Source organism: Grampus griseus, assembly GCF_964374135.1.
Source record: "Grampus griseus genome assembly, chromosome: 8".
Classification (NCBI taxonomy): domain Eukaryota; kingdom Metazoa; phylum Chordata; class Mammalia; order Artiodactyla; family Delphinidae; genus Grampus; species Grampus griseus.
Genome location: NC_139002.1, coordinates 3,004,944 through 3,030,980, shown reverse-complemented (window position 1 = coordinate 3,030,980; position 26,037 = coordinate 3,004,944). Strand labels below are relative to the sequence as shown.

At 49.3% G+C, this 26,037-nt stretch overlaps 1 protein-coding gene across 4 annotated transcripts in view; it reads left to right on the top strand.

The window, feature by feature from the left end:
- LOC309826206 (neurotrimin) overlaps positions 1–25,713 on the top strand; it is a gene marked incomplete at both ends in the record, with an annotated part of 942,560 nt that extends 916,847 nt beyond the window's left edge. Inside the window, 6 exons of one of the 4 annotated variants that reach the window (XM_082660182.1) lie at positions 3,867–4,001; positions 5,891–6,011; positions 11,731–11,882; positions 14,956–14,991; positions 20,240–20,272; positions 25,607–25,713. In XM_082660182.1, the coding sequence (XP_082516308.1) occupies positions 3,867–4,001; positions 5,891–6,011; positions 11,731–11,882; positions 14,956–14,991; positions 20,240–20,272; positions 25,607–25,713 (584 nt within the window). The remainder of the gene's footprint in view (positions 1–3,866; positions 4,002–5,890; positions 6,012–11,730; positions 11,883–14,955; positions 14,992–20,239; positions 20,273–25,606) is intronic. The other 3 variants (XM_082660184.1, XM_082660183.1, XM_082660185.1) reach the window with 3 other exon arrangements.
- Between the last annotated feature and the right edge of the window lie 324 nt (positions 25,714–26,037).

Below are 26,037 nucleotides of genomic sequence, written 5' to 3'. Positions count from 1 at the left end.
ATAGCTGCAGGATTGGTGTGAGGGACATCAGGAGACCTGGTGTGCTGCCTCTAGCCCCATGCGTGAGCATGGCCTCCTTTAAACTTCAATTTCCCACATGAAAAATACAGGATTGACCTAAATCCCTAATTCCCAAACTTGACTGTACATAAGAATTTCCAAGTAAAATTATTAACACTCCTCATCCCAGGAGATTCTGATTTAGTAGGTATGAATGGCATCTAAAATTCTATATTCAAACAACTATTCTAGGCAATTCTTCTGAAGTCAGCCTATGTCCTAGCTCTGTTGATCTGTTTTCTTTTTGTTTTTCTTCTAATAGTCTTTGTAAGTTCTCCATTCGAGTGGCAAAGCACTGATCATTTCATAGCCAGAGCACAAATGCTATTAAAGGAAAACTTTGCTTGAATCATTAATCATTAACTCTATAAATTCAGATTTCAGTTTAGTGGGTTTTTTTTAATTTTTCTTGTTTGTCTGTTTAAGCAGTCCCTATAGGGACCTCATTTCTGGTGATTCAGAGTTTCGTTTTATATGTATATATACTGGTTTTCTATCTGGTTTTGCTATTTTTGCTCCTATTTGAGAAAAAAGTACATGAGGAGAAAGGTAAGAATAATGACAATGCAAGCTAAAATGTATAAAGCATTTTACTATATACATACTACCTTTCCGTTTTAATCAGAAAGTGTACATATAACAATGGGTGAGCAATGATTGTGCTTTTCCTATAATTCTACATTTGGTCTGGAGAACACATGATAGTAAACTTAAGCTTCATCGGTTTTTGCAGGATGACTTAAGTGTAATCCTCTCCCTCTGGTAATATACATGTAGGTCAGTGGAGAACATACACTTTCCCCAAATCTTTTTTTTTTAAATTAATTAATTTATTTTTGGCTGTGTTGGGTCTTTGTTGCTGTGCGAGGGCTTTCTCCAGTTGCGGCGAGCGGGGTCCACTCTTCATCGCGGTGCGCGGGCCTCTCACTGTCGCAGCCTCTCCCGTTGCGGAGCACAGGCTCCAGACGTGCAGGCTCAGTAGTTGTGGCTCACGGGCTTAGTTGCTCCGCGGCATGTGAGATCTTCCCAGACCAGGGCACAAACCCGTGTCCCCTGCATTGGCAGGCAGATTCTTAACCACTGCGCCACCAGGGAAGCCCTCCCCAAATCTTAAGCCATCTAACTTCCTTCCCTACATAAAATTGCCTGATATTAATAAATTTATTTATTTATTCACATACAGCAGCACACATGTCCCCACAAAAAGCTTTCTAAGTTTTTTACCGTGATTGTCCTAATATTTACGTAGTTGCATTTCAGTCTGTGACAGTAATCCCCCCCCCCCCATCAAATTCTCCATTTGGATATTCCTATAACAAATTCATTCAAGCTTGGTTCCTGTAAGTCTTACTGTGGTCACACAAGAACGCATTTGGATGATAGAATTAAACTAGACGCATAGTCTGTAGTTGGAAACAAGAACAAGAGACCAGAGAACCCTGTGTCATTTTGTTTCTTTGCTTTGATTGTGTCGTACGCAGCCTCCCAGGAGATCTGAGGTCCTCCCAGTCACTGTTTTGACACTGGAGCTCAATCCAGAAACAGCTGTCCAGAGCTAATTTATTTTCTAATGCTATGGCACTGTTAATTTATAAATTACACTGGTAATTCGAGCTATTATTAATTTCAGATGGTGTAGGGCAAGCCTAATTAAAATATGACACCAATTGCCACACATATGTACCAAGGACCACCATTTAAAATTAATGGGAATATTAAGTGTGACACTGGTCTCCTCGATGCTTTGCACAGTAATTACAGCATCTAGCGGGGAATATCTGACAAATGTAGCCTCAGGTTGGGCACAAATAAACAACGACAACCTAAAAGGAATCACAAGCTCTTCATTTAAACCTCTTCTCTTCGTTTTCTCCACCCTTCCGCAAATCAAGGTTGGTGCTTTTTCCCCTAAAGATGCTTAGGAAACAGTGACAATTAAGGCTCCTGTGACATGGAGAAGGTTCTCACTGGTTGGGACCATGAGGGTCTGTGGGTTGATGTTGACTGTCTTCTCCGTATCCTGGACTTTTGCACACTGTTTTCTACTTGTCAGCACGTCCCTGGTTCTTCCAGTGAATTAATTAACTCTTACTCGCTTGCTCTAATAGACAGAGGCTATTCTTTTGCTCCCCTGAAGGTCGTAGAGGCAGGAGTGTCCCTGCACATATATGTGGGCTCCATAGGGTATGAAGACACCTGGGAAATGCTCAGGTTGGACTTAGTTCTGGACAGTGACACAGACTTAACATGACCCAGGAGCACTGGCCTCGCTGGGCAGGCAGTGGTCCTTCTGTATAAGAAAGCTGTTGTCTTGTGTGTCATTGTCATTGCTCCTGTTATTATCTTGACCAAAAATGGGGAGCTTAACAATGTCACAGAACACGTACAACCATAATTTACATACCACGCACATAATTCTTTGTATCACAGTAGTTTCTTCTTCTCGTCATTTTTGTGCTTTGCATCAGCCGATACGGGTGGTGTTATGGAGGGGTTTTATCACCTGGGGGGCACTGTGCCTCTTCCCTCCCCACTCAGGTGGGGCCCCCTGGGGTTAACATAGCCTGGCGCCCCCTGAGTCTGGGCGTCCAGGGAGATCACAGGGTGACTAGGACAAGTGTGCAGCACATTAGTGTTCCAAGGTGCTTTCATGTAACTACTTTTCATTTGTTCCTCCAAACAGCCCTGTGAGGTGTTAGGATTATATATACATTATTCCAGGGAACATGTCTTCTGGTTTCTGGGGACAGTCTCAACTTCTGCTTGTTGTCCCAGAATAACTACTAAAAATAGCACCCATTTTCCCTATGAGATGATGCCAGGTCACAGGGTAAGGTGTGCTGACTATCTTCATTTAACAGAGAGGTAGGCTGATCCCGGGAGGCACCCGGTTGTTTGGTCATCCCCTGTCTCTCCACGAAGAGGTTAATGCTCAGGGTGACTCTGGGAGGGGACAGTGACGATCCTCTTGCAGGCATTAATGTCCTGGTCTGTCCATATCAGAGGCTCAAGGCCAGACCTCAGCGAGGACGTCGGGTAGGTAGACGGTTGTTACTATTATTGATAAATCTTCAGTGGGGAGACTGAGTCTCTGGACGGGGATGTGACAGTGTGATTCGCAGCCCTGTCTTCTTGCTCTTTCCTCTCTGCCGTGTTTGTAGTTAGAGGGTGGAGTCCCTGCTGTTGATTTGTGGCCAGAATCTTGGACCCAAGAGCTCCAGCAGATTGAAGTTTATAAAATGGATTTCTGCTGATTTAATTGAGTGTCTAAATCTGAAAACAGAAATTTAATTTCATTAGTGTTTCCACTGCCTTTTGTGGCTGTGTGTGTGTGTGTGTGTGTGTGTGTAACTGCTAGTGTGGTATGATCACGATCATGGATTCGTGATCTAGGATGATGTCATCAGCTTTGCATTTCAAGGTTCAGCCTAAACGATACCTGGAGACCAGAAAGTTAATACTCACCAAAGGTGCCTAACTCAGATCCCCAGAGCCTGACTGCTTGCTGAAATTCGGGCAGGGTAAATGTCAACATTATTCATCACTTACTGAGGACCAGTAATTCTCCAGACTCTGTGCTTAGTGCAGGTAGGAACACAAACATTTTAGCTGGTGCATCAGAGAACCAAGAAAGAGCTGGCGATGGACGAGATAAAAGAGTGGAAGGAGGGAGAGTTGGCATGGATCCCAAGAATCTGGACTTAGACGTGGCACAGTTCTTTGCAGACGTAACCATTGCACACTTTGTTTTCTAAGTTTGTACCTTTGGTGTTTTTTCTCCTGTTCCACCACACCTTCTCCTGCAGCTGTGGGCTTTGTGAGCGAAGATGAATACTTGGAGATCCAGGGCATCACGAGGGAGCAGTCGGGGGACTATGAGTGCAGCGCCTCCAATGATGTGGCTGCCCCAGTGGTGCGGAGAGTCAAGGTCACCGTGAACTGTAAGTGGTTGCAGGAGCCCCCACCCTGCATGTGCCTGAGGCTGCTGCTGTCGCGGCCACAACAGAGAGCTGGGCCTCAGCACCACGCCCTGACTCGGGGTAGGAAACAGAGCAGCCTTAGGGTCCGTTTCCTGCTTTTAGGAGCAACAATTCCAAACTCTTTTAAAACATGATAATAAGTTGGATCTGAAAGTGATTTCATATGATCCGAAACGTGCCTTAACATTCCTGAAAGATCGTGAAATAGCATTCAATGCATGTTATACAAGCTTGTCTTTGAATCCCAATTTTTCCCATACTTTACTCATAATGTCACCAAGCTTCACACTCTCTAGGTCATCTCCTTCATAGGGAGCAAGAAAATAAATTAAAAGCATGTGTGTGGAGGAAATATTATAATTTCTGTTCATGGTATACTGATTTTATCTCATCCTTTTCCAATTATGTATGTTGATGGACATGGTATACATTCCTAATTGAACTATAAATAGATAAACATATATCCACATATTAGAGGGTATAGCTCATCCCTGATTTTTCTTACGTGAGGTACTGAACCCAAAAAGCTTGGAGGCCACTGGTCTGGACCCCTCCTCCCCCTTTACCATCCAAATTCTCTCTGACGTTGATGCTGCCCAACTTCCCCCCTCCCTCACGCTCTCCCCTCTCGGTTCCTCGTTATGTCCCCTGACTCAGTTCTCTGTGACATTCTGAAAGTTTTCCCTGCTGTGCCCAATTTCAGAAAGTCTTAGGACAGACTAGAACCCAAGATCTAAGCCAGCAGACAAGAAGCCTTTCTCCTTCAAAACTTAGGTGAGGGTGGAGGTAGAGGAGGAATATCGTGTTTTGGTGATTACCCATTCTTTAATATTTTGGTTTCTGTTGCCATTCAAACCTAATTAACACAAGCAGCATGGAAACAGGTGTAACAATGATGCCATTTTTGTACCCTACCACGATTATTTTTAAAGTGACATAAGATGACTTAAGGTTAATAAAGATTAACCTGAAGAGTAAGGAAATGTAAGCAAAGGGAAAACCTATATAGGAAAATCAGTGAAATCTAGGGGAAATCAGTACATAAAATTTATATGCCAAGGTGGTCAGTTGTGGGTCCAGGATTTGGCTTCCAGTTCCTGAAGCAAAGAGGGGGAACGTCATTTGGTTTGAGGTTTATGTCCATAAGATAAAAGCAAATTTGTTGCTTGGGAGAAACACTGCTTTTTCTGGTACTGAGACTCAAAAAATAACTTCACGTTAAGGTCTCCACAAATAGAGCACAATGACATCACATGCAATATTTCTGCAATAAACAGAAGGGCGAGTTGGTTGTGGCTGTTTCTCACTATGCATTTCAGTGCAACTGTTGGCATTGTCAAGGGCAGTTTGACAAAGCCTTGGAATGAATGCAGGCCACGTACTTAGGTCTAGTCGGTCCGGCTGGATTCAGGGGTCCAGCGTAGAACACCTCCAAGAGTAACGGATCTGTGTATCCTTCAGGCAATTCTCCATGAGTATTATTTCTTGCAACTGAGATTTTGATGGAAATTGAATAGTTCAAGGTTATATACTCTGGCAAGAACCTGGTGTGCAGACAGTCTACAGGGCTGATTAAAGGTGCTGACTGTCAACCCTTGGGGTAGAGGGTCCATGGGGGGCCTACATCCTATGAAAGTTGAAAAGTTTAAACAGGAAGTATGCCTGAATACCTGGTCATTCCACCTCTGTCCAGAGGGGAGCAGAAGCAGTACATGTGAGCTTTTCCTTAGAACAATATGGGATGGTTTCATTCTCTGGCACATGGTGGAGACCAGAGGTAGAGCAGGGCATGACAAACACAGTCAGTGACTGCGGCATTTGAGCTGCTATGGGATGTCTTCTCTCTGCAGATCCTCCATATATTTCAGAAGCTAAGGGGACAGGTGTCCCCGTGGGACAGACGGGGACACTGCAGTGTGAAGCCTCCGCGGTTCCCTCGGCAGAATTCCAGTGGTACAAGGATGACAAAAGGTAAGACTCCCTCCCCTCCTCCCCACAAGAAGAAGAAAGCTCTTCCAGGTTCCTGCCTGATTCCACAGGGATGCAAATGGATTCCTGCAAAGTCCTCTCCTGAACTCCTCCTACCTATGAGGGAGAAACAATACACAAACAAGTGTTTTCTTGATATTAATGAACTTCAGCTGTGTTTGCGACGTTGCCGTGCAGAACTGGCACTCGCCCACCAACAAGCCTGAGAAAAACTATTTTTTAAGGGAAGCAAAATCTCAAAGGAAAGGCCACTAGGAGCCTGTGAGTTTTTTATAGGCCTAGAAAATAATGTGTTCTGCCTGCAGCTATTTTTAACACATTCTCAGGCTCGCATTAAGGCATCAGGAAGGAATGCTCCCGGGCACTAAGTTAGCTGTGTCTGAGGACTCCGGTCCAGTTCCAGCCACTCTCAGGGGTGGTGCATGAAAGCATCCGTGACCCGAGTTAGCCTCCCTTTGTGCCCGGCTTGTACTTTCACTGCAGGAGAAAAGAGAGGGGCCTTTCCCATCCCCTCCTATTGTTGCAGCCGCCATCAGGATGTTTGTCATGATCACTGAAGATTGTCACCGTGAGGAGTGACAATGGCACATTAGCACAGGGTTCAGTGGCTCCGGGGACCAGGCAACGCGCGATTACTGTTACCAAGGAGCTATTTTCAGGTGGATGAACGGCAAATACATGTGCAAGAGCTGTCCATGGTCAGAACACATTCGTAACAATGGGGAGGGGGGCGATACAAAAAGGTCCTGAGGTGTATGTGGGGTAGAGGAGGAGGACAGAGTGACAGAGGCTGAGAAGCTGAGGGAAAAAAGCAACAAAAAGGGGAACTTTGGGAAGGAGAGCAGGTGAGCAATTCCAGGCCAGGACTCATGCCGGGAGAGACCCAGCTGCTGCCTACACGTCTCAGAACATCTCCAGTGCCTTGGGATTCTTTCCTGAAGAGACCAGGAAGTGTTCATAGCAGCGCTGCTTACAATAGCCAAGACATGGAAGCAACCTAAGTGTCCATCCACAGGTGAATGGATAAAGAAGATGTGGTACATATATACAATGGAAGACTACTCAGACATCAAAAAGAACGAAATAATGCCATTTGCAGCAACGTGGATGCAGCTAGAGATTATCACACCAAGTGAAGTAAGTCAGACAGAGACAAATATCATATGATACCTCTTGTATGTGGAGTCTAAAAAAATGACACAAACGAACTTACCTACAAAACAGAAATAGACCCCCAGACATAGAAAACAAACTTATGGTTACCAAAGGGGAAAGGGGTGAGGGATAGATTAGGAGTCTGGGATTAACAGATACACACTAGTATATATAAAATAGGTAACCAACAAGGACCTCCTGTATAGCACAGGGAACTATACTCAATATTTTGTAATAACCTATAAAGGAAAAGAACCTGAAGAAGAATATATGTATATAAATGTATAACTGAATCGCTTTGCTGTACACCTGAAACTAATGTAACATTGTAAATCAGCTCTACTTCAATAAAAAATAAGTTTAAAAAAAGGGCGGACACCAAGAGCTCCTCCAGTCTCTGCAGCAACCCCTGACTTTGCTTAGAACCAAGAGTTGCTGAGTCAGAGGACCCATTGTGTATCATCATATTCCTTCCAAGTGAGAAGCAGAACTTTTTCATCTTTAGGGACCAATTCTGGCAGCAACTTAGGTGCATTGTATGTGTCTAGCCCTTTTTTTTTTTTTTTTTTTTTTTTTGCGGTACGTGGGCCTCTCACAGCTGCGGCCTCTCCTGTTGCGGAGCACAGGCTCCGGACGCACAGGCTCAGCGGCCGTGGCTCACGGGCCCAGCCGCTTCGCGGCATGTGGGATCTTCCCGGACCGGGGCACAAACCCGCGTCCCCTGCATCGGCAGGTGGACTCTGAACCACTGCGCCACCAGGGAAGCCCTGTCTAGCCCATTTTGTAGATGGAAGTACTGAGACAGAATGAGGAAAAGCAAACTCAGGGAGAGATAAGAAGAAATAGCTGGCTTTCCTCCTTTTGTCCAAGAATTCAGAAGGGAATAGTATTTTCCCAATAAATAAACATGGGTATCTTTCTTTGAAATCCTGCTTCCTCTTTCTTCCTTTTTATCCTTTCCTTTACTAAGAACAAAAGTGAGACGTGAAGGTCCAGTATCAGAAAACAAAACAAAACAAAAAACAAAAATCTATTGAGCTCCAGGGTAAATTCCTGAACTTTCCATGGCCCGAGCCTTCATGAAAATTAATCAGCTGCATCCTGTTCTTCTAATTCTCTATGGGACGAAAATGTGAGCAAAATGTAGAAGAAACAAAATCTTAAAATACGTGGAGGAAAGGAGATTAGCCTTTAGGCAAATATGGCCAAAGGTGGGCGTAGGAAGAGAGAGCTTGCTGCTGCGTCACGCAGAGGGGGGCTGCAGGCTTCACCCAGGAGGGAAGAGCCCGGCAGCATCACCATGGTGGGGAGCGGCTTTCAGAGCCCCTGGCTCAGGCACCTCTGCGTCCTCCTCTGTCTGAGTCCTCATGGCAGCTCCTTTTCTCTCCTTTAGTAGATTCCGCTCGGTTTCCCATTTGCTGCTCGTGTATTTATTCCCCTGTGTAAATGGGAGGGGAATGGGAGACCATCGAATGCAGTTGTCTGTCCTCCTGGCACCCAGCTCTAGAAGAGCATCTCTGCCTCTGAAGTCTTGTCACTGCCTGACCTTCCTGGGCCACTCGCAGGTCACCTCCTCCAGGCAGGTCTCCCAGGGCAGATTGCACCTGCCTGGGGGAAGACCAGCTCTAAGCTAGCTCACATTCCTGGTGAGCTGAGGGGATTTCTGAGGCAAATCAAAGGAGTCTATGTGATGGGGGCAGGCAGTTTTCTCAGAATTCAGGGTAGAAATCTGTCTTGACTGTGTACTAGCCACTCGACACCTGCCACCACCGTGTGTGCCATTGATCAGAGGGAGAGGGAAGGGAGCCCTGTCCTTAGTAAGGACCACCCATCCACGGGACTCCAGCCATTGAAAAGCATCAAGAAGCTGCAGCCTGGTAGTGATGCCGAATCCGGCCTCTGCACCCCAACACTGAAGTGCATCTGTGTGTCCCGACCTGGAGTGGGTAGTGAGGAGTTTTATAGTGATGGTTCAGAGAGGGCGTGATCAGCTGGTGGACATTCTTCTGACCGGTTGGTGGGGAGCTAAGCGGGAATCGGCATCATCAACCTTTTGGTTCCAACTGGTCTGGGGTCTACATGCTTGTGGGCAACACACAGGGGGTTTCAGTATCTGCAAAACAACTGATGTGTATCCCTTGAGGGGGAACGAGGACCCTGCCCCGGGGCTGCACTGTCGTGTATTGGCTACTCCTCCCTTGTCTCTGCATCCCCCTCCCTTCCCTGATTAGCATCTGTTTGAACCTGCCCCTTGGAACTCAGGGAAGGTCGTGGAGGCTGACTGGAGTCTATTTCTTACAAACAAGAAACAGGGGGTACAGAAAGGCTTTTGTGCCCAGGAGCACCACCGAGTCCTGCTTGGTTTCAGCAGTGGTATGGGATGAGGAGGTGTGTGACCACGCGGAGTGTCATCCCAGAAGCTGCAAGGCGCTCTGAGTACCGCTGGCCGCCCTCCTCTGCTTTTAGCTAAAGACATTTCCGAGCTCTCGAGCCGAACCTGCTCTGGGTAAGTGTCTCTCCCCACTGCAGAGCTGAAATCTAGTTCACAGCTTGCTTCTGACGTGAAGGCTTCCTCCCCAGCCCAGGGATGGCATCAGAATGGCAAATGGGATCAATATGCTTGGCGGGCTCAGAGAAGCCTCCTGGCAGGTGGGCTTCAGAGCCTTCTCTGCACAGCACCCCCTGGAGGACCAGCATCTACGGAACATGCTGGAAATAGAACAGTGGTGTCTGGCCGCACAGCCAGACACCTCATTCGGTTTGGACTGTGCTCACGTTTTAATGAAGTCCCTGGACTCAGGCCGGTTCACTGCCCCTCACTTAGGAGAGACAAAGGCTCACAGATGAAAATCTACAGAATGGAAAGAAAGCAAGGCAAGTTCCTTCAACCCTACCCTGACTTCCCTGGAGACAGACGTTGGGTTAGGACTGAGGCCAAAATCCTGCTCTTCTCATCACGGTGGTCATAAGTCTTGGCGAAGGAGAGAGCCATCCTGTCCTCCTACAGAGACGACAGCACCTTCAGATAGTAACAAAACAGCTGACATCTCTGCCAAAAACGTCCTGTGGCCCAGGGGCAGGCGGGAGTTTGCAGTGTCTGACTCCACAGAAATATATTATTTCAAATAACACTTTATGGTTTACAAAGCATTTTCTCATCATTGTCCTGCTGGGCTTTACTTTCTATTTCTGCCTTGAATATTGTCTCTCTCGGTTTGATGACTCCAATACCAGCCATTTGCCCCAATTTGTGTCCCGCAAGCCTGTCCCCATACGCGATCATCTTGCCATATTTTACTGTCTACACGTCCTGCTCCAGCCGGGCCCTACGCGGGCAGCCGCAGCTGACCAGTTCCCTGAGATCCTCCATTCAGAAGGATGATTTTCCCCACTAGTATTTCTCTTTCCTGTAGCACAGACTCAGCTTCTGGGCAGGGAAGTCAAATTATTTCAGGGGAAGTAAAAGGTTGGCTTAAAGCCCATTTTCCGAAATAGAGCATTCCAGAGTTTTTTGAAAAGAAGAGAGCTGGTCTCATAATTTCCATGTAGACATGTAAGTTCAGTAGGAATTGCTACTAACAGCCTCCAGAGATGGAGGATGTGGCCCTACCAACCTCTAACGCAGTTTTCGGCTTTCCCTCTCTGTCTGCCCTGTAATGGTGGCTGTGCTTCTAATAAGCGTGCCTGGCTGTCCTTCCCACTAACTCTCTGTGGCTTTTAGTAAGTGGCCCCGGCTGTCGGTATGAGCCCTCGTGGCACACTGGACTCCATGATGGGGTGAAACAGCTCGGGGAGACAGTCCTGGCCACGTAGGGCCACATTCTCAGGCATCTGTAATCTCTTCCAGGCTGAGTTGCTATAATACTGTGGACAGCTCACCACTCCTAGGCCCTTCAGAGTCCCCTAACGTAAAAACGATCCCCGATTCTTTAATCCTAATCACAGCCCAAAATAAGGTGTTATCTGTAGAATGCCTCAAGTTCTTAAGGGATAATTTTATCACTCAGGTGCTTGGAAAAACACTGTTCTTTCAAACCCCTCAGGTTTTCCTCCTCTTTGAACACCGAGTTTTTCATTTTTCCGGTTGTCATCATCGTCACCATCATGTGTTCATCATCACCACCATCAACATCAATTATGTCCACAATTCCGAGCACCTACCGCACAGATCCTGTTGGGCTGAGTGCACACAGCTGGCACGTTATATTTGTTCCAGGCACCTGCCTTCAGAGAACTTCACTGTCTTCATAGGGAGACGGATATCTGCACTGTGCCAGGGAACGACTCCAGGCACACACCTAAAACAGAGAAATGCAATTATATGTGTGATTGGGGCCAACTTGTTGTGTAGTTGAATGCAAAAAAATAAGTGATTATAGTGATGACAGAAAGGGGGCAGAGGGAAGGTCATTAATTCCAGAGTCTCTCTTCTTCCTTATGAGAGGAAAAAAAAAAAAAAAAAAAATATATATATATATATATATATATATATATATATAAAACCATCTCCTTTTTCTCTTTTTGGTCTGTCTTTTGTTTGTCTCAGGCTGGTTGAAGGAAAGAAGGGGGTCAAAGTGGAAAACAGACCTTTCCTCTCCAAACTCATCTTCCTCAACGTCTCTGAACATGACTATGGGAACTACACGTGTGTGGCCTCCAACAAGCTGGGCCACACCAACGCCAGCATCACACTGTTCGGTGAGATGGAAGCCCAGGCTGGGCAACGAAAGAGGGAGGGGCGTGTGGAAGAGGGGGGGCAGGAGGGAAGGGCAGCGGGGGCGTGGAAGAGAGTCAGGGGTAGTTAGGCAGGGGTGGGTGAGAAGGGCAAGAAAGGAGGAAGGAGGGGGAGGGAGAGAGAGAGAGAGAGAGGGAAACAGCACACGTATGAAAGTAGATACCAGGTGTCATTCTATACTAGGAAGAATCCTGATATCAGAGAAAAGGATTTGAAGATACTGAAGTGACGTTGCATTTTTCCCTTCTGTATCTTCTGAACTGACTGTGGTTATTACAGTTGGGTCTAATAGTTAAGAGCCCAGAGAGGAACATGCACTATTTCCATACTTGTTCCCTGGATGAGTGTGAAATGTTACCATTTCTGAAACTTTTTCTGGCCATTGGGACGTAAGAGAAACTGCATTGTATTCATAAAAGTAGAATCCTGAGCCTTGGGATCCTGAGCGCTATTAGCGTTAGAGGAAGAATTAACCTAGAAAATGAGTGTTTCCCCAGTTCTCCATTTGTGTCCAAGGGTGTTGTCTGAAGGGATCTGTCCAACCAAGCCCCCATCCGGACAGAAGTCCCATAATCATTCATGCATTAATTCATTCAGTCGCTATTTATTGAGGACTAATGTGTGCAAGGCAAACTGCTGTGCCTTCATTACATATCCGGCAACTGTACTGGTGCCAGAAACAAGGAAAGGAAGCGAGTAAACAAGCTGCCTCTTAGACCCCGACGTCTCGCACTTCTGTGGGTAGAACAGGTACACAGAAGTGAGTCTGGATGCCCGAGCCTCATCCGGCATCCGTGATGGGTTCCATCCCCGGGTAGAGGCAGATTCTCCCCACAGCCCACAGGGTTAATCTCTGGTTGCTTTGGGGGCAAATGCCTCCAGGCCCCAACAAGTTCAGTTAGCTTGGAATTTTTCGAGTCTGGTCCCACGTCCACCATGTTAACAAGCACTCTTGAATGTTACAGGGAGGGAAAGGTGAGGAAGTTAGCAGAAAATTGGCAGGAACCTAAATCCTTTTTATTCTGAGGACCCCCAGATAATTCCAGAGCTTCAAGTAGCGCCCCTCCCCCTGCCCTGCCCAATCCTCTCCATGGCGCAGTGGACCCAGCCTGCCCCGATAGCCCACCTGTGCTGCTCCACTGTCCCATCTCGATTTCCAAATCACATTCCATCCCCCTTATAAAGCCCAGCTTTATCCAGGAGGGCCGGGAAGGGGAAGCCTGCCCTTGATCCCAGAGCTGGCAGACCCGCATGGGCAGAGCTGTGATTAGAGCGATTGGTGTGTCTCACGCCTCCCACACAGGGCCAGTCATCATGGCCCCTCACGTTTGTCAGCCTTTTGGCTTTTGGGCAGGTGTCTGTCTGCATGAACAGAAGGCCCATGGTTAGGAAGGGGCAGCCCCCTCCTTCCCTTGCCTTGCAGATGCAAGGTTCCCCCTGAGTTCCCTGCTCTCCACGCATTGCCTTGCTCGTTCCTATAAACAATCTCCCTCCTCCTTTGACCCCTTTGCTCTTCCAAATCAGATGCATGAAATGGTTTTGCAATTGGCTTTATCACTGCTAATTCCCCGGCCCCTTCCCCTTAAGCCATCTAAGATGAGAAGAGAGAGAAGAAGCAAACTTTAAGAGTGAAATCCTGGCATTTGTGACCAGCAACGCAGTGAAGCACGTGCCATAAATCTGCTCCTTTCCGCAGACCCATGTCTGGCAGTTAAAACCTCTGCCCTCATCCCCACCGGTCTGTCAGCATTCATGTCACCCTGTGTATCACTTGGGACAGTCCTACAATTGCCAGCTTTCTGGAGTGCAGGGGGCTCTCTAAAAACTGATAGTATGGAGTCAGATAAGTGTAGAAAGCCTGGGTCCAGCAAAGATGAACGGGGCCCATGTGGGCATGTTCCTTAACACGGGAGGTCTCAGAGCCTTTACACACTAAATCTCTAAGAGGGAGAAAAAGTTTGGAGCATTTTTCCAAATTTAATCAAACAGAAACCAAGTTTCTAGCCTCATTGGAGAGAGCATTTCTGAGGAGCCCATCACAGGAATGCCGCCTGGGTGACGTAGTACCACGAGGCTATGAGATCCCGCTAACGGGCAAGATGGGCGTTTCCACCGCATCAGCTCTGCTGTGGCTGGTCCACAGAGCGCGGCCCCTAAACTATCGCCACCCACTGTCAGTAAGACCTCTTAACAAATGTAAATGCATTCGGGAGTTTCCCACGTCATTTCCTATTATCAGAAGACTCGGCTCAGAGCCATCAAGCCGACTTGAGCAGGTTGGAAAGCAGCGTTCACTTTATGCGAATATACTTTGTGATGAAGCTCATTCTCCTGTAGCATCAGAGAGCTGGCTAAATTAGCATCATGTTGCCACCAACCTGCACATAAGCTGTACACATGACCTGACGTTGAAAAATGAGGGATGCTGGTGCTGGGAGATTGCCATCAGGGTCAGTATCTTTGAGGTACTTAAGCCAAACGGGGCAGGGGTGGTCTTTCCTATCAGGAACCAGTAGGGTTCTGAGCACCTTGTCCCTAAGGTTCCAGAGGCTGCAGGGGACCAGGAGAGTTCAGCCCCTGTGATCCTGAATCACAGAGGTTCCTGGGAGGACCTTGCTCCTGCCATGGTGCTATGAGGACCAGAAATTCCTGAACTAGGTCTTCCAAAAGGAAACAGTGTGGGTGTGGATGTGACACAGATCTCATCTGGAGAGGGACTTTGGTCCTGTGTTACCACATCAGCACCCCAGCTCAGCACGCAGAGTCCGTGCTGCCCGCGCTGGGGTGCGTGCGCATGGCCAGCCCCTCACCTTCCGACCGCGGCATCCTGTGTGCATGCACCCCACCTTTCAGCGTTCCTCATGCTGCATCTTGTCCTACCACCTCTGGTTTTTGTGTCTTCTTTTGTTTCTCCATCCCTCCAGAAATGTGTGTGAAAGACAGTATACAAACTATATATGGCCAATATATAGCTACTGTATATAATATATGTGTTTGTTTTCATTTTTCTCTCCTGTATATCCCCACCTGCTTTAGAGCTAAGTGAGCCTACAAGCTCAACTTTGTTACAAGGTCAGTATCCCACCCACCCCTGCTGTCTGGGTTCTCTCCTCCCCGCTTTCTCCCAGACCCCCCTCCCCACCCCCTGCCGTGCATCACCCCAGGCTCCTGTCTGTATAGGTGCTTAGTGAATGGCAGCAGAAGCTAAGGAGGTTACTGGGAGCCGATGAAACTCCAAGGATGGCCCCCTTTTCTCCGCTCACCCTGCCCACCTCCCCAGAAGGGCTAGGAGGGAAGAGGAAAGGAAAAGGCACTAACTTCTCAAAGCCCGGAGATCTGATGGAGGCAAAAGGCTGAACCAACAGGCAGAGAAGTCCACCCACTGAGCAGTTTTCATAACAAGAGTCCCGTTGACAGCCCAGCCATAGAAGCAAACATCCTGTGCAGGGAGATTCGGATGGTCCTGAAGCTGCAGCAGCAGGTTCACGGGGAGGGTCTCCGGGAAAGAAAGGTGGGCAGGCGCACCTGCGGGATCCTCAGCAGCAGTGACCTGGAGTGGGCGCCGCTGAGCCCTAGTCCAGAGCCCGACTTCCGGGTGTTCTTTGCGCTTGGGTAGCTCAGGAAACATCGTTCAGACTCAATTTCCTCTTCTGTGACATAGAACTGAGCTGCCTTATCTATCTGAGAGCTGTTCCGGCCTTCACCTGAGAGCGTGTATTAAAAAGGCTTTGAAAATCGCCAGGTGCACGTTAGATTGTTGGAGTCCAGTCTCCGGATACAGGGACCTCCCCCTGTCACGACACAGGGGTTCATGATCTCATTTCTCAAGCCCTCTCCCCATCCCCTTTCCACCTCTTCCACTCCAAGTCCTCTCCCCGTAGGACACCTGCATCTCTCACCTCTTTTTACTCAGCCCTTCACATTTTCGCAAGCTCCCTAGCCTAGCAAAAGTGATTCATTTAGACTGTGACTAAACATTTGGGCAGGAGTGGGCCCAGGCTGAGCGGTAGAATCAAACACGTGCCGTGTGTGCTGTTTATGTTTTCCTCCTAAGGACCGTGCAGACCCTCAGAGAGCCCCACAGGAAGGCAGCTGTGACAGCAATGACGGGCATGTCTTTTGCCACCTTCCACCTACCCCCCGACCCTTCTCATCCCACCTGTTCATCCATTCGCGTTGCACAAACAGTCATCGGGCGATGGCGTTAGACTTGGAAGGCGGGGGAGGGGATGGAAGAAAATGAATTATATGGGAAGCTGTTTGACATATGAGGAAGAATGCTTTTATTGTGAAATGATTCAGGGTTGCATTATTCACCTTAGTGATGTAGGGCACCCTGGTGACAGACAGCAAAGGGGAAAATGAAACAAAGAAATAGAAAAAAAGTGAGGTCGATGGAAGTGTGCAGGTTCAACTTGATCCAACTTACGTTTATCGAACCCCTGGGCAAGGCGTATCCGCAGATCTCAAAGAGCGTTAGAAAAGTAGCTAAGGGCATAAATGGTAAAAGGGATGTGTGAGAGACAGGACGGAAAGCAGAAGATGCTTCACAAGGGACTCTGAGAAGTGACTCAGCTCATTCTGATCACTGAGATCTTTACTTTCAGAGGGAAAGCGACTTTTAAAACAGGGAGGGGTTGCTAAGGAGTTAGAATTCCACCGAAGGTGCCCTCAAGGCATGGAGGGGGCACATCCCACGCTAAAGCCAACAGTAACAAAACCGATCGGGAAACAAACAAATCACTACCTGATACTGAGCATGGGTCCAGGAGCAGAGGATCCACCTGCTGACGCAGAGCTGAGCTTTCTCACCTGCTCTGCTGGCCACTGAGTCTGGGGCAGGGTCTGCAGGCCAGCTCTCTACTCTGATTCTACTCTGCTCCCACCCTTCACCTTCTTGTTGGGTGCAGGGCAATGGGTCCAGGCCAGAAGCTGCAGTTGGTAGAAACCTGGGACTTTCCAAGACTTGGACTAGTGTGGTCCTCCGTGTAGCTGTTGGACTCTTGTACAGCTCAGGAGTATTTTAGAGAAAACAGATCTCGCTGCTGGGATATTTCTCTCATTCATGTGTGTGTGTGTGTGTGTGGTGTGTGTGTGTGTGTGTGTGTGTGTGCGCGCGCGCGCGCACGCGCGTGTGTGTTGTTGTTTTTTCCTCCTCCTTTTCTAGCGTCCCATAGAATAGAGAGCTACCTCTTTTCTCAGGGAAATACTCCCAGGTTATGCTCCCCTCACCTCCAATGGATTTCCAGGGACAAGGAACGCTTGGCTTTAAAAGACATTCCAAGCTATTTTGCTACTTAATATCCGGAGGGTCTAGAAAGATTCAGATAAGAGAATTTCCCTCCTTCTCAGCATTTTCTGCCACCCTTGAAGTATTTCTCTGCTCCCTTTTTGCAAACACAACAGATTGCATGCCCCCCTCTCATATTAATATCTGGTGGTGCAGGACGCTTGCCGTGATAACTGAGGACTCAGGGATGCACCGCCATCCCTCACGCCCTACCTCAGAGGCATATGTGCCAGGGGCACACTGCAAGCTCAGCGACCCGGTGGCTGTTCATTTCCCAGCCTCAGGTCCTTTGTCTTCTATATCCTGGGCAAGGAGTCAGAGTTGATGCTATCAGCGGGCTGGGAAAGGTTGGCTGATTAATGCCTGCGAACCTTGCAGTGACCATCAAATCATCTTATTAAAGAAGGCGGAAGTAAGTCAACTCTGTGCATCGGAGGGAAACAGTTGCAGTGGCAGAGATGATCTGTTTTTCCCTACAGGGATGAAAGATACTTAATTAAGGGCAGCCACCCAGCAGTGAGCATTTCTGTGGCACGTGTGTCTAGATACAGAAGGTACCAAAAAAGATCCCTTCACGCTGTTTCTGGAAGGTTTATTTGTCCTGTATAACCATCCTGGTGTGAAACCAGCCCTGCCCCACCCATTAGAATCAGACAGCACCCCTTTGCCCACCTAGGTACCTGGATTCAGCTGGGCTTGGGGGCAGAAAGATCACTTCATGGCTTGACCAGAGGTATTAACTTGGAGGCTTAAAGGGAGCAGTTCCTTTTTTGTTGTTTTTATGTTATTTTTCTTTCATTTTTTCTTTCTTTCTTTCCCACTCTACCTGGCTTCACCTTAACACATCAACAAAAAGATCACACATTTCAGGCAAGCTCTTGGTGAGAAAAATACATGCTTAGATTTGAAGGATCGTTGTTTTTGTCGATAGCCAAGGGTTAACGCAAAGCCTTGAGCTCAGAGCTCGTACACGCTTGGAGGTTCGAAGAGGCTCATACTCCCGGAAGCTGTGCCCAGTGGTGTTAGCACCTCATGATGATAAACATGATGTAGAAGCAGTTTCTACATCTCTTCTTAGAACCAAATCACGGGGAGTGGGCTGGAGCTCAGCAGGAGGTCTCCAGTAAACATAAAGAATGCCTTGGTTAAGTTTCCCTCCTCACTGTGGTGAGATACATGAGTGGCAGAGGGGTTGGAACATTGCCACCTGGAAAAGCCCAAGGTTAAGTTCTAGGAAAGTCCAGAATGAGTGTCAAATAGCCCTTTACCCATGTGGACACCAAGGCATGATGACCTTGGAGAGTCACCGGGAAAGGATCTGGATGGAACTACTAAGATGAAGCTGTTTTCAGATCTTTGCCCTCACGGAAGACCACTCCTGGCTCCAGAGCACCGCAGGAGCCTGTGCTTTCACTGTACTCCTCTTCCAGATAGTTCCAACAAGCCAGACTACCAGGTAGAACCCCTCCCTGCGTCCTCCCTCCCACAGAGCCCATCACTCTGTGGGCTGCCTCCCTCACACGTGCCCTGCTTTGCACCGCTTGTGGTTTGGGGGTGAAAGGCCGTGATGCCTTTATGCCTCCAAGCATCTCTCTGCAGACTGTCCCCCTTCCTTCCAGTCACCCTTCGTCCTGGTACAGGGAGGCTCAAGACAGTGGGGCCCGAATGAGGAAATTCATGAAACAGCCCCTGGTTAGCTACTAGGCTGGGGTTGAGGGCCCAGTAATCTCTCCAGGGGACTGTCCTTGCTAAACGCACAGCAGACAGCATGGACCGGCACTCCTGGCTTTTCTCTACTACCCTGACTGTGCATCAGATCTTCTCTGAGTCACCCCTTTGATCCTTGATCTTAGATCCACCCACGGAGTGGCTTCTCAGGGTTGCTAGTGTCCACTTGGATCAAGATTTGCGTTGTATCTCAGATGCCTTTAAAGAGTAGACTGAGAGCTTGAATGCACAGGGACATACTCACCTGATTTTGGTCAAATGTTGTAGTCGAGTTTAGGCTGAGTTATTTCTAGGTTGTCTTTCCTTCTACATGCGAGAACCTTTGCACAGAGAATTGTATCACTTCGATGCAAAAGACTTTAATGTCATTTTCTTTTGTTGAGCTTTATTTTCCTTTATTTTAGGTATAATTGATGAGTAAAAGTATAAGATATTTAAAGTGTGCACCATGGCTATTTGATACCCCTATACACTGTGGAAGGATTTCCCACCCTCTGTATCCAGGGTGAACATGTGCAGAGGCCCCCAGCTAAAGAGGGAGGTGAAAGATGAGAGGTCATCCCACTGCTGGCTGGTCAGCAGAACAGGCTCTGTGGGTTGGCCTGAGAGCTTGAATTGGTGAATGAGGGTGTTTCCTGGGTCAGACAGCAGAGAGGGGCTGGTGCCCAACATTTCCACAGGTGGGTCCCAGCAGCAGGGATGCAGGTCTTAATGCCTTTGGTTGCTCCAGAGAGAGGAAGCCCTCTGGGCCAGCTTCCTGTAGTCTGAATCTGAGAGAGGTCAGCTATCAAAGGTCTGGGCTCCTCTGGTACGTGGAAACTTGCTCCTCGGTATTTCTAAGATGCACTGATAAATGCCAGTTAACTTTACATCTCAAACAGAACTTGGCTACCTGCATTCAGATTGCTGTAGGAGGGCCTATTTGTATGAGCCAGTTTTATACTAAAGCCTGCAGACTTCAACTAATTCGAGGATAGTCTGGGGGCCAAAGAAAGAAGGTTACTCTTCAAAAAGTGGTTATTGGCTTGGGACCTCGGGCTCCACGGTACTGGCATATCCCCTGCTAAGACACGGTAGGGGTGCTGGCTCTCTTTGGGTCAGGGTTCCAATGTGACCATCACTCACATCCTTCCCCGGCCCCCCACTCAACCTATGGCAACTGACTTCCCAGCAAGCCAGAGGGGTGCACGTCTGGGGGCTGGGCCGGAAGTTCAGCCTCCTTCCCCCAAACCATCAGAGGGTAAAGTGGGTGTCTCTGGCTGCTCTCTGCCTTAACAGTGGCTTGTTTTTCATTTCTTTTAGAAGTCAAAACCACAGCTCTGACCCCTGGGAAAGGTTGGTATGCTTACTTTCCAGGCAGCTGCTGCCCTGGTGGGCTGAGGTGCCCAAGACTCTTTGCCTTCTTGCAAGATGCCTTTTCTTCGGCACTAACCCCAGGAGGCAGCCCGGTGGGAACCGCCTGACCTTGGGCCGGCCCTGTGTCAATTCAGATCAACTGTCCCCAAGGACATCTGATTCTCCCCGGGTGCCTCCCCTGCAGAAGTCTAACTTGTCTTTGCTGCCAGCACTAATGAGGACCTGTCAGTGCCCCAAATAGCTCCATGTCTCGGCCCCTGTGTACCAGGCCCGCCTCTTTCCTTTGCACACGGATGCTCTAATGCAATGATCTTCTTAGACCTTGGCCTTGCATGCTGGCCTCTGCTCACCCTATTCTCTCTTTCTCTCTCTCTAACTTGGAGCTGGAAGGGAAGTGGCAGGAGGGAGGGGAAAGGGGAAGGAAGGGGGAGGTTCTTGGGTGAGTCACTTGGCTACAAATAAATTGCATCTTATTTGAGGCTTTCATTGCATCCAGATGTTTCCGATGGATAATTGACACTCATCACAGTTCTCCGGGACCCTAATGGTCCTGGTGATTAGTCTCTTTAGGCCTCCAGAGCTCTATAATGAGATTGAGGCAATAAAGCATTCCACGCAGAGTGGAAGCGTGGCTGGATGAAGAGCAGAGACCTCATCCGTGTGGCCGAGTCACCAGGCAGATGGGCTGCGCTGTCACTCTGGCCAGCAAGGGCTCTGAGAGGGCCTTGCTCCGGGAGCTTGGGATCCATGCCTGCCTGGACAGCAGGTCCTCCTCTCACGGCGAGCTTCCTGCGCCGGTCAGTGTGAGAGGGCCTGTGTGCTCCCCACCTTGACCCGTGCCCGGCAGGGCAGGTCCTGTGGCCTCACTCTCGGCTCTCCTCCTCGCTGGAGATGTGCGAGTTCCACAACGCGGCAGCTCCGAGTTAGTGGAAAGATAATTGTATTTGGAGACGGAAGTCAGGGGACCTTGGGGAAGTCACTTAAGGTCTCCGAGGTTGAGTTTCCACACATTAGGGCGGGAGATAATAACCTTCATCTCCTACGTGAGGGGCTTTATGGGGCCGGAACCCCTTTCCAGTTGCAGGCCCTCCACCTAGAATTTTAACCAATATGGCTTTACTTCTGTGAATATCTTCCCTCAACCACAAGAATTTTCAGTGACTTTTATTGGAAATAGTTCGAAATAGGGGGGAAGGGTGTTCAGACGAGAAAATGGAGGTAAAGCCAGAGGCAAGGTAGGAGAGAATGTTTTGCTTTGTTCTTGGTTTGGTTTGTGGGTTTCTTTCCAAGTAGAATCTTAAGAAAAAGAAAAACAGAGACAACGTAAGCATGGACATGTAGCACAGGTCACAATGTTCTGGTTCCTTCCTTCTTTCAACAAAGGTTTATTAAATACCTGTTGGGTGCCCAGCTAGGCACAGACCCTGCCCTTATGGAGCTCACAGCATAGGGGAAGAAATGCATGTGAGACACATAAAGATAATTGTAGGACAGGGTGGTGCATATTTTAATAGTGGGATGTGTATGGTGCTGTGGAAGCAAACCAGAGTAAGTCAAGGAAGGCTGCCCGGAAGAGGTGACTGGGGCCAAAACAGAACCTGGAACGAGGAGTGCGAGTGAGTCAGGTGAAGAGCATTGCAGGCAGAAGGTGCAAGGATGGGAATTAAATAAAATAGGCTGGAAGGTACACGCTCGTGTGCGCACACGTATGTGTGGTGCCCGCCTGCTGGTGGGGGCGGGGCGCGAGGCTAAGGAGGCAGACGACAGGCAGACTAGGAAATGCAGTGCGTGTCCTACGGAGCAGCTGGGAGGTTTTGTAAAGGCTGAAGGAATCCAATCCATCATTGGTCTGATCAGCTTGGAGTCACAGACACAGCAGCCTGGAATTGGCACAAGGAGTCAACCCAAGGGGTCCAGGCGCAGGTGGCGGAGAGCTGGTGCACGTCCTCTGAGAGGATGTGAGGAGACCCTGCCTCCGGGTTTCTCCAGGTACCACCCCTGTTTCCTCCTGCAGGCAGCTGTGTCCAGGAGGGAGGCTGGGCGGGGCAAGGGGAGGGCGCTGGGGGAGCGAGGCCAGGCTGGAAGTGGTGTTCAGGGGAGTGACAGCTCCGTGGACCCACCTTGGTCAGGAGGGTGGCCACGGAACATCACACAGGGAGGGCCCCCGGCACACCCAGTGGCCTTTTCCTTTCTTCTCTGGGAGGAGTTCTCTGACAGGGAGCCAGGCCCCCTCCCCACAGGCTTCCTGCGTCCCAGGGCACGGGCGGAGCCGGAGCAGTACAGGCGACCCGGAGCACCTGCCGCGCAAGGCCATTGCCAGGTTCCCCGGGCACTTTTGCCAGCTCCCAGCCACCACCTGCAGGGCGTTTCAGACTCCGTGGCCGGCAGACAAGGTTCCTGACTTTTCTGAGCTGGTAACCAAGCCAGGCCCCTGCTGGGCTGTCTGCCTGGCGTGTGCATCCTTCATCCTCTTCCCTGGAGACGTCTGCTGGCCGGGCAGCCCAGAGGGGTGGAAGGCGCCAGAGGCAGAGAGCATCTCCATGTGGGAACTGGCGATGTCCCCCTTCGCTTACCAGGAGCGGGGATGGGAGGGCTGTGTTGGGGGGTAGTGGGGAGTGGGTTTCAAAGCTGTGTGAGCCAGTGTTCAGGAGAGAAAAGAGGTGAGAGAGGAGCCCTGTGTGAACAGATGCGTGTCTGTCCAGGCGCCATGAGCCAGGCGTGCAGGATGCGTTTGGAATCGTGGAGCAGTGTGCACCTGGGGAGCGGTGCAGCCACCAGCCCTCCCGTCACACTTGGAACCCAGCTGCTCCCAGGGACTCAGAACAACCTCCCTGTCTCAGAGTTGGCCTCAGGCAGAGGCAGGGCTCTCCTGGAAGGATCCTGGAGTGGTCCAGAGAGGAAGGGCTTTCTCACAGGAGAGGAACAGATAACTCCTCACTCTAGAAGCCCTGGGGCCGGCTTCTCTCCGGAGATTCCAGAGACTGCTGTATACATAGCAGTGATTGAATATAAAGGCTAGAGTTTCTGGTGGTGGTTTATATAGAAACATAGTAGTTAGATTTCAGAAGATGCAACCAATTGAATGGTCAACGATAAGCAAGTCTGAATGGTGCTTCTTGGGGCTGCTCCTTTGTCACGGGTATCCCAGTGGACTGACAGAAGGAGAGCGTTCAGTTTTGTGTTGCCCAGACGTTCACCTCCCCGGCGGGGAACAGAAAAGGCATCTCTTGTCCTTCTCCTCAGGAGAACTTGCGCTGCCAGGAAGTTCGGGCCTTGGAAGCACTGCTGTTGGGGAGAAAGAAAACCTCCTCTACCCTTCTAGGCTCTTCTTGCCGGTCTAAAACTTAAATCGACATAAAACAGAGTAACAGGAGAAAATAAAGCAAAAATTTACTAATATGTATACATGGAAGAGGCCTAGGAAAAGTGATTAACTCACCAAAATGTCCCAAACCCTCACCTTAAATACCACCTTCAGCTAAAGACAAAAGAGGATGTTGGGGGACTTCCCTGGTGGTGCAGTGGTTAAGACTCCACACTCCCGATGCGGGGGGCCTGGGTTCGATCCCTGGTCGGGGAATAGATCCCACATGCATGCCGCAACTAGGAGTTCGCGTGCTGCAACTAAGACCTGGTGCAACCAAAGAAATAAATAAATGTTTAAGAAAAAAAGAGGATGTTGGGGGTAGAGGCTTAGGACTTCAGAGGGAGGGGAGGCAATTCACGTAGAGAAGGAAAGGCGGGTGTTTGGTAGACAGTGATTTCTGGGCCAGGCAGGGAGATGGACACAGAGAGGAGCAATAACTAACAGATTTTGCAGGTTCATCCCTGTCTCCACACCCAGGTCACACTGTAGTTACCTATGGTGACAGCTCCCTTCCTGGTACAGGTCTTCTTTCTACATTGTTCAGGTAGTTGGGGGAAGGGCAGAGTTTCTTCCTGAGTCTTTTGGACCTTGATTGCTTTCAGCTGGAAGTAATCTGCATGCCAAAGAGACATTTTGGGGTGACAATTTTGCTCCCCTGCAGTTTGAACCAGGCACCAGAGACACACAGATTGGATGACCTGGTGCATTTCAAACTCCTAACTGTTTAGCCACTGACCCAGAATCAGAGATTTGTCCCAAAGGTCTAAGGAATAAATCACAGGGACAGTGCTTCCAAGCCAGGACTTCTAGGACTTGGAATGATTCCATATGGAATCAAGAAGCCTGATTTGATGCTGATCTGCATTAGCCAGAAGTGTCTCCATGTCCAGCATCCGAGTCAGGCAAGCAGGTTCTGGCTTTATCCCTTCAACCCAGTGACGACATGGACTTGCGGCGGTGGGGCACCAGCTTTAAATGCCTCCGTTAAATCCAGTGCAAGAGCCTTCCAGAGTAAGTCCAGTCTGAGAAGATGCCCTGCTTCACTGGGTGCCTAATTCATCTGGGCATCCAAACGTGTGTGCACTGTTCCCAAATCAGAGCTCCATTTGTCACAGGCGTTTGTGGCCACGGGGCTGAGGGAGCCACAAAGCTTCTGCTTCCAGTGACAGGGAAGCTGCTGGGGAATTGTATGACCTCATAGTTTTCTTGCCTCCCCAAAGTGGCTCCACGTCAGAGAGTATCTGTGTGCAGGTCAGGCTGGTGTGTGCCTCTTAGGAAAATACGCCATCCATCTCCCCCCCAGCAGACACACATCATGGCACGTTCTGCATCCCAGTGTCCATGGAAATCTTCCCTTCCTCCTGTGTACACGGCCAGAGGCCACCTGTCCCTTTGCTTCATCCCCCCTCCACCTCAGGCGAGCTGGTTTGGACCTTTCAAGCATGTGATACTTCAGCGAGGTCTGCTGTTACCTGATCCAGATGGGGGAGAGGCCAAGTGCGCTGCCCTGGGACCGAGTGATGGACAGAAGGGGCACCGAGGCCAGTGCAGCAGCCGCAGGGGACAGTTGGTGTGTCCAGCGAGGCCTCTCCTGCTTGACAGGAGGGTCACGTGAATGTTTAAGGCGGGCAGTGCTCGGAGGGATTGGACGATGATGCAAACAGTGCAGGGGTCTCACTTTATTGAAGTTCTGTGTAAGGTGTTGATTAATCAGCCACCTTTTTCTTGAACTTGCCCCTGAGCCGTGGCCTCAGCATGTTCTGACAGCAGAGGAGTAGCAGGCACCTGCACACTGTAACCTGAGGTCCCTCCTGCCCGGGTGGGCGCCCCATCATGTAGCTGTGCCCATGGGATCGAGGCTAACGCAGCCTCTGGGTATGGAGCTGGGATGCTGGATGCTCCCAGTTGGAGGGGCCAGGCTCACGACAGGTGTGTTGTGTCTGCAGGCCCGGGCGCCATCAGCGAAGTGAGCAACGGAACGTCGAGGAGGGCTGGCTGCGTTTGGCTGCTACCTCTTCTGGTTTTGGTTTTGCACCTACTCCTCAAATTTTGATGTGAGTGCCACTTTCCCCGCCGGGGAGAAGCTGCCGTCGCCACCGCCACCAACACATCAGCCACGGCGACCAAGAGCAACGCGAGCATCCCCGTTCTAAAGCAGATACAATCCCACGAAATTCAGAGCCTAAGGGGACACAAATTCGAGGGAGGGGAACAGAGAATACTTTGGGAAAACAGGTTGAACAAGGACATTGGAAATCGCCTTGCAGATACGTAGGTACAGCTGAGTTTTCTTTCTTTTTCCAAACGGGAAGAATGCACGCGGCTTTGGACCCACCCGCAAGCTGCATGGCGTGACCTCCGTTACCAGTCGGGCAAG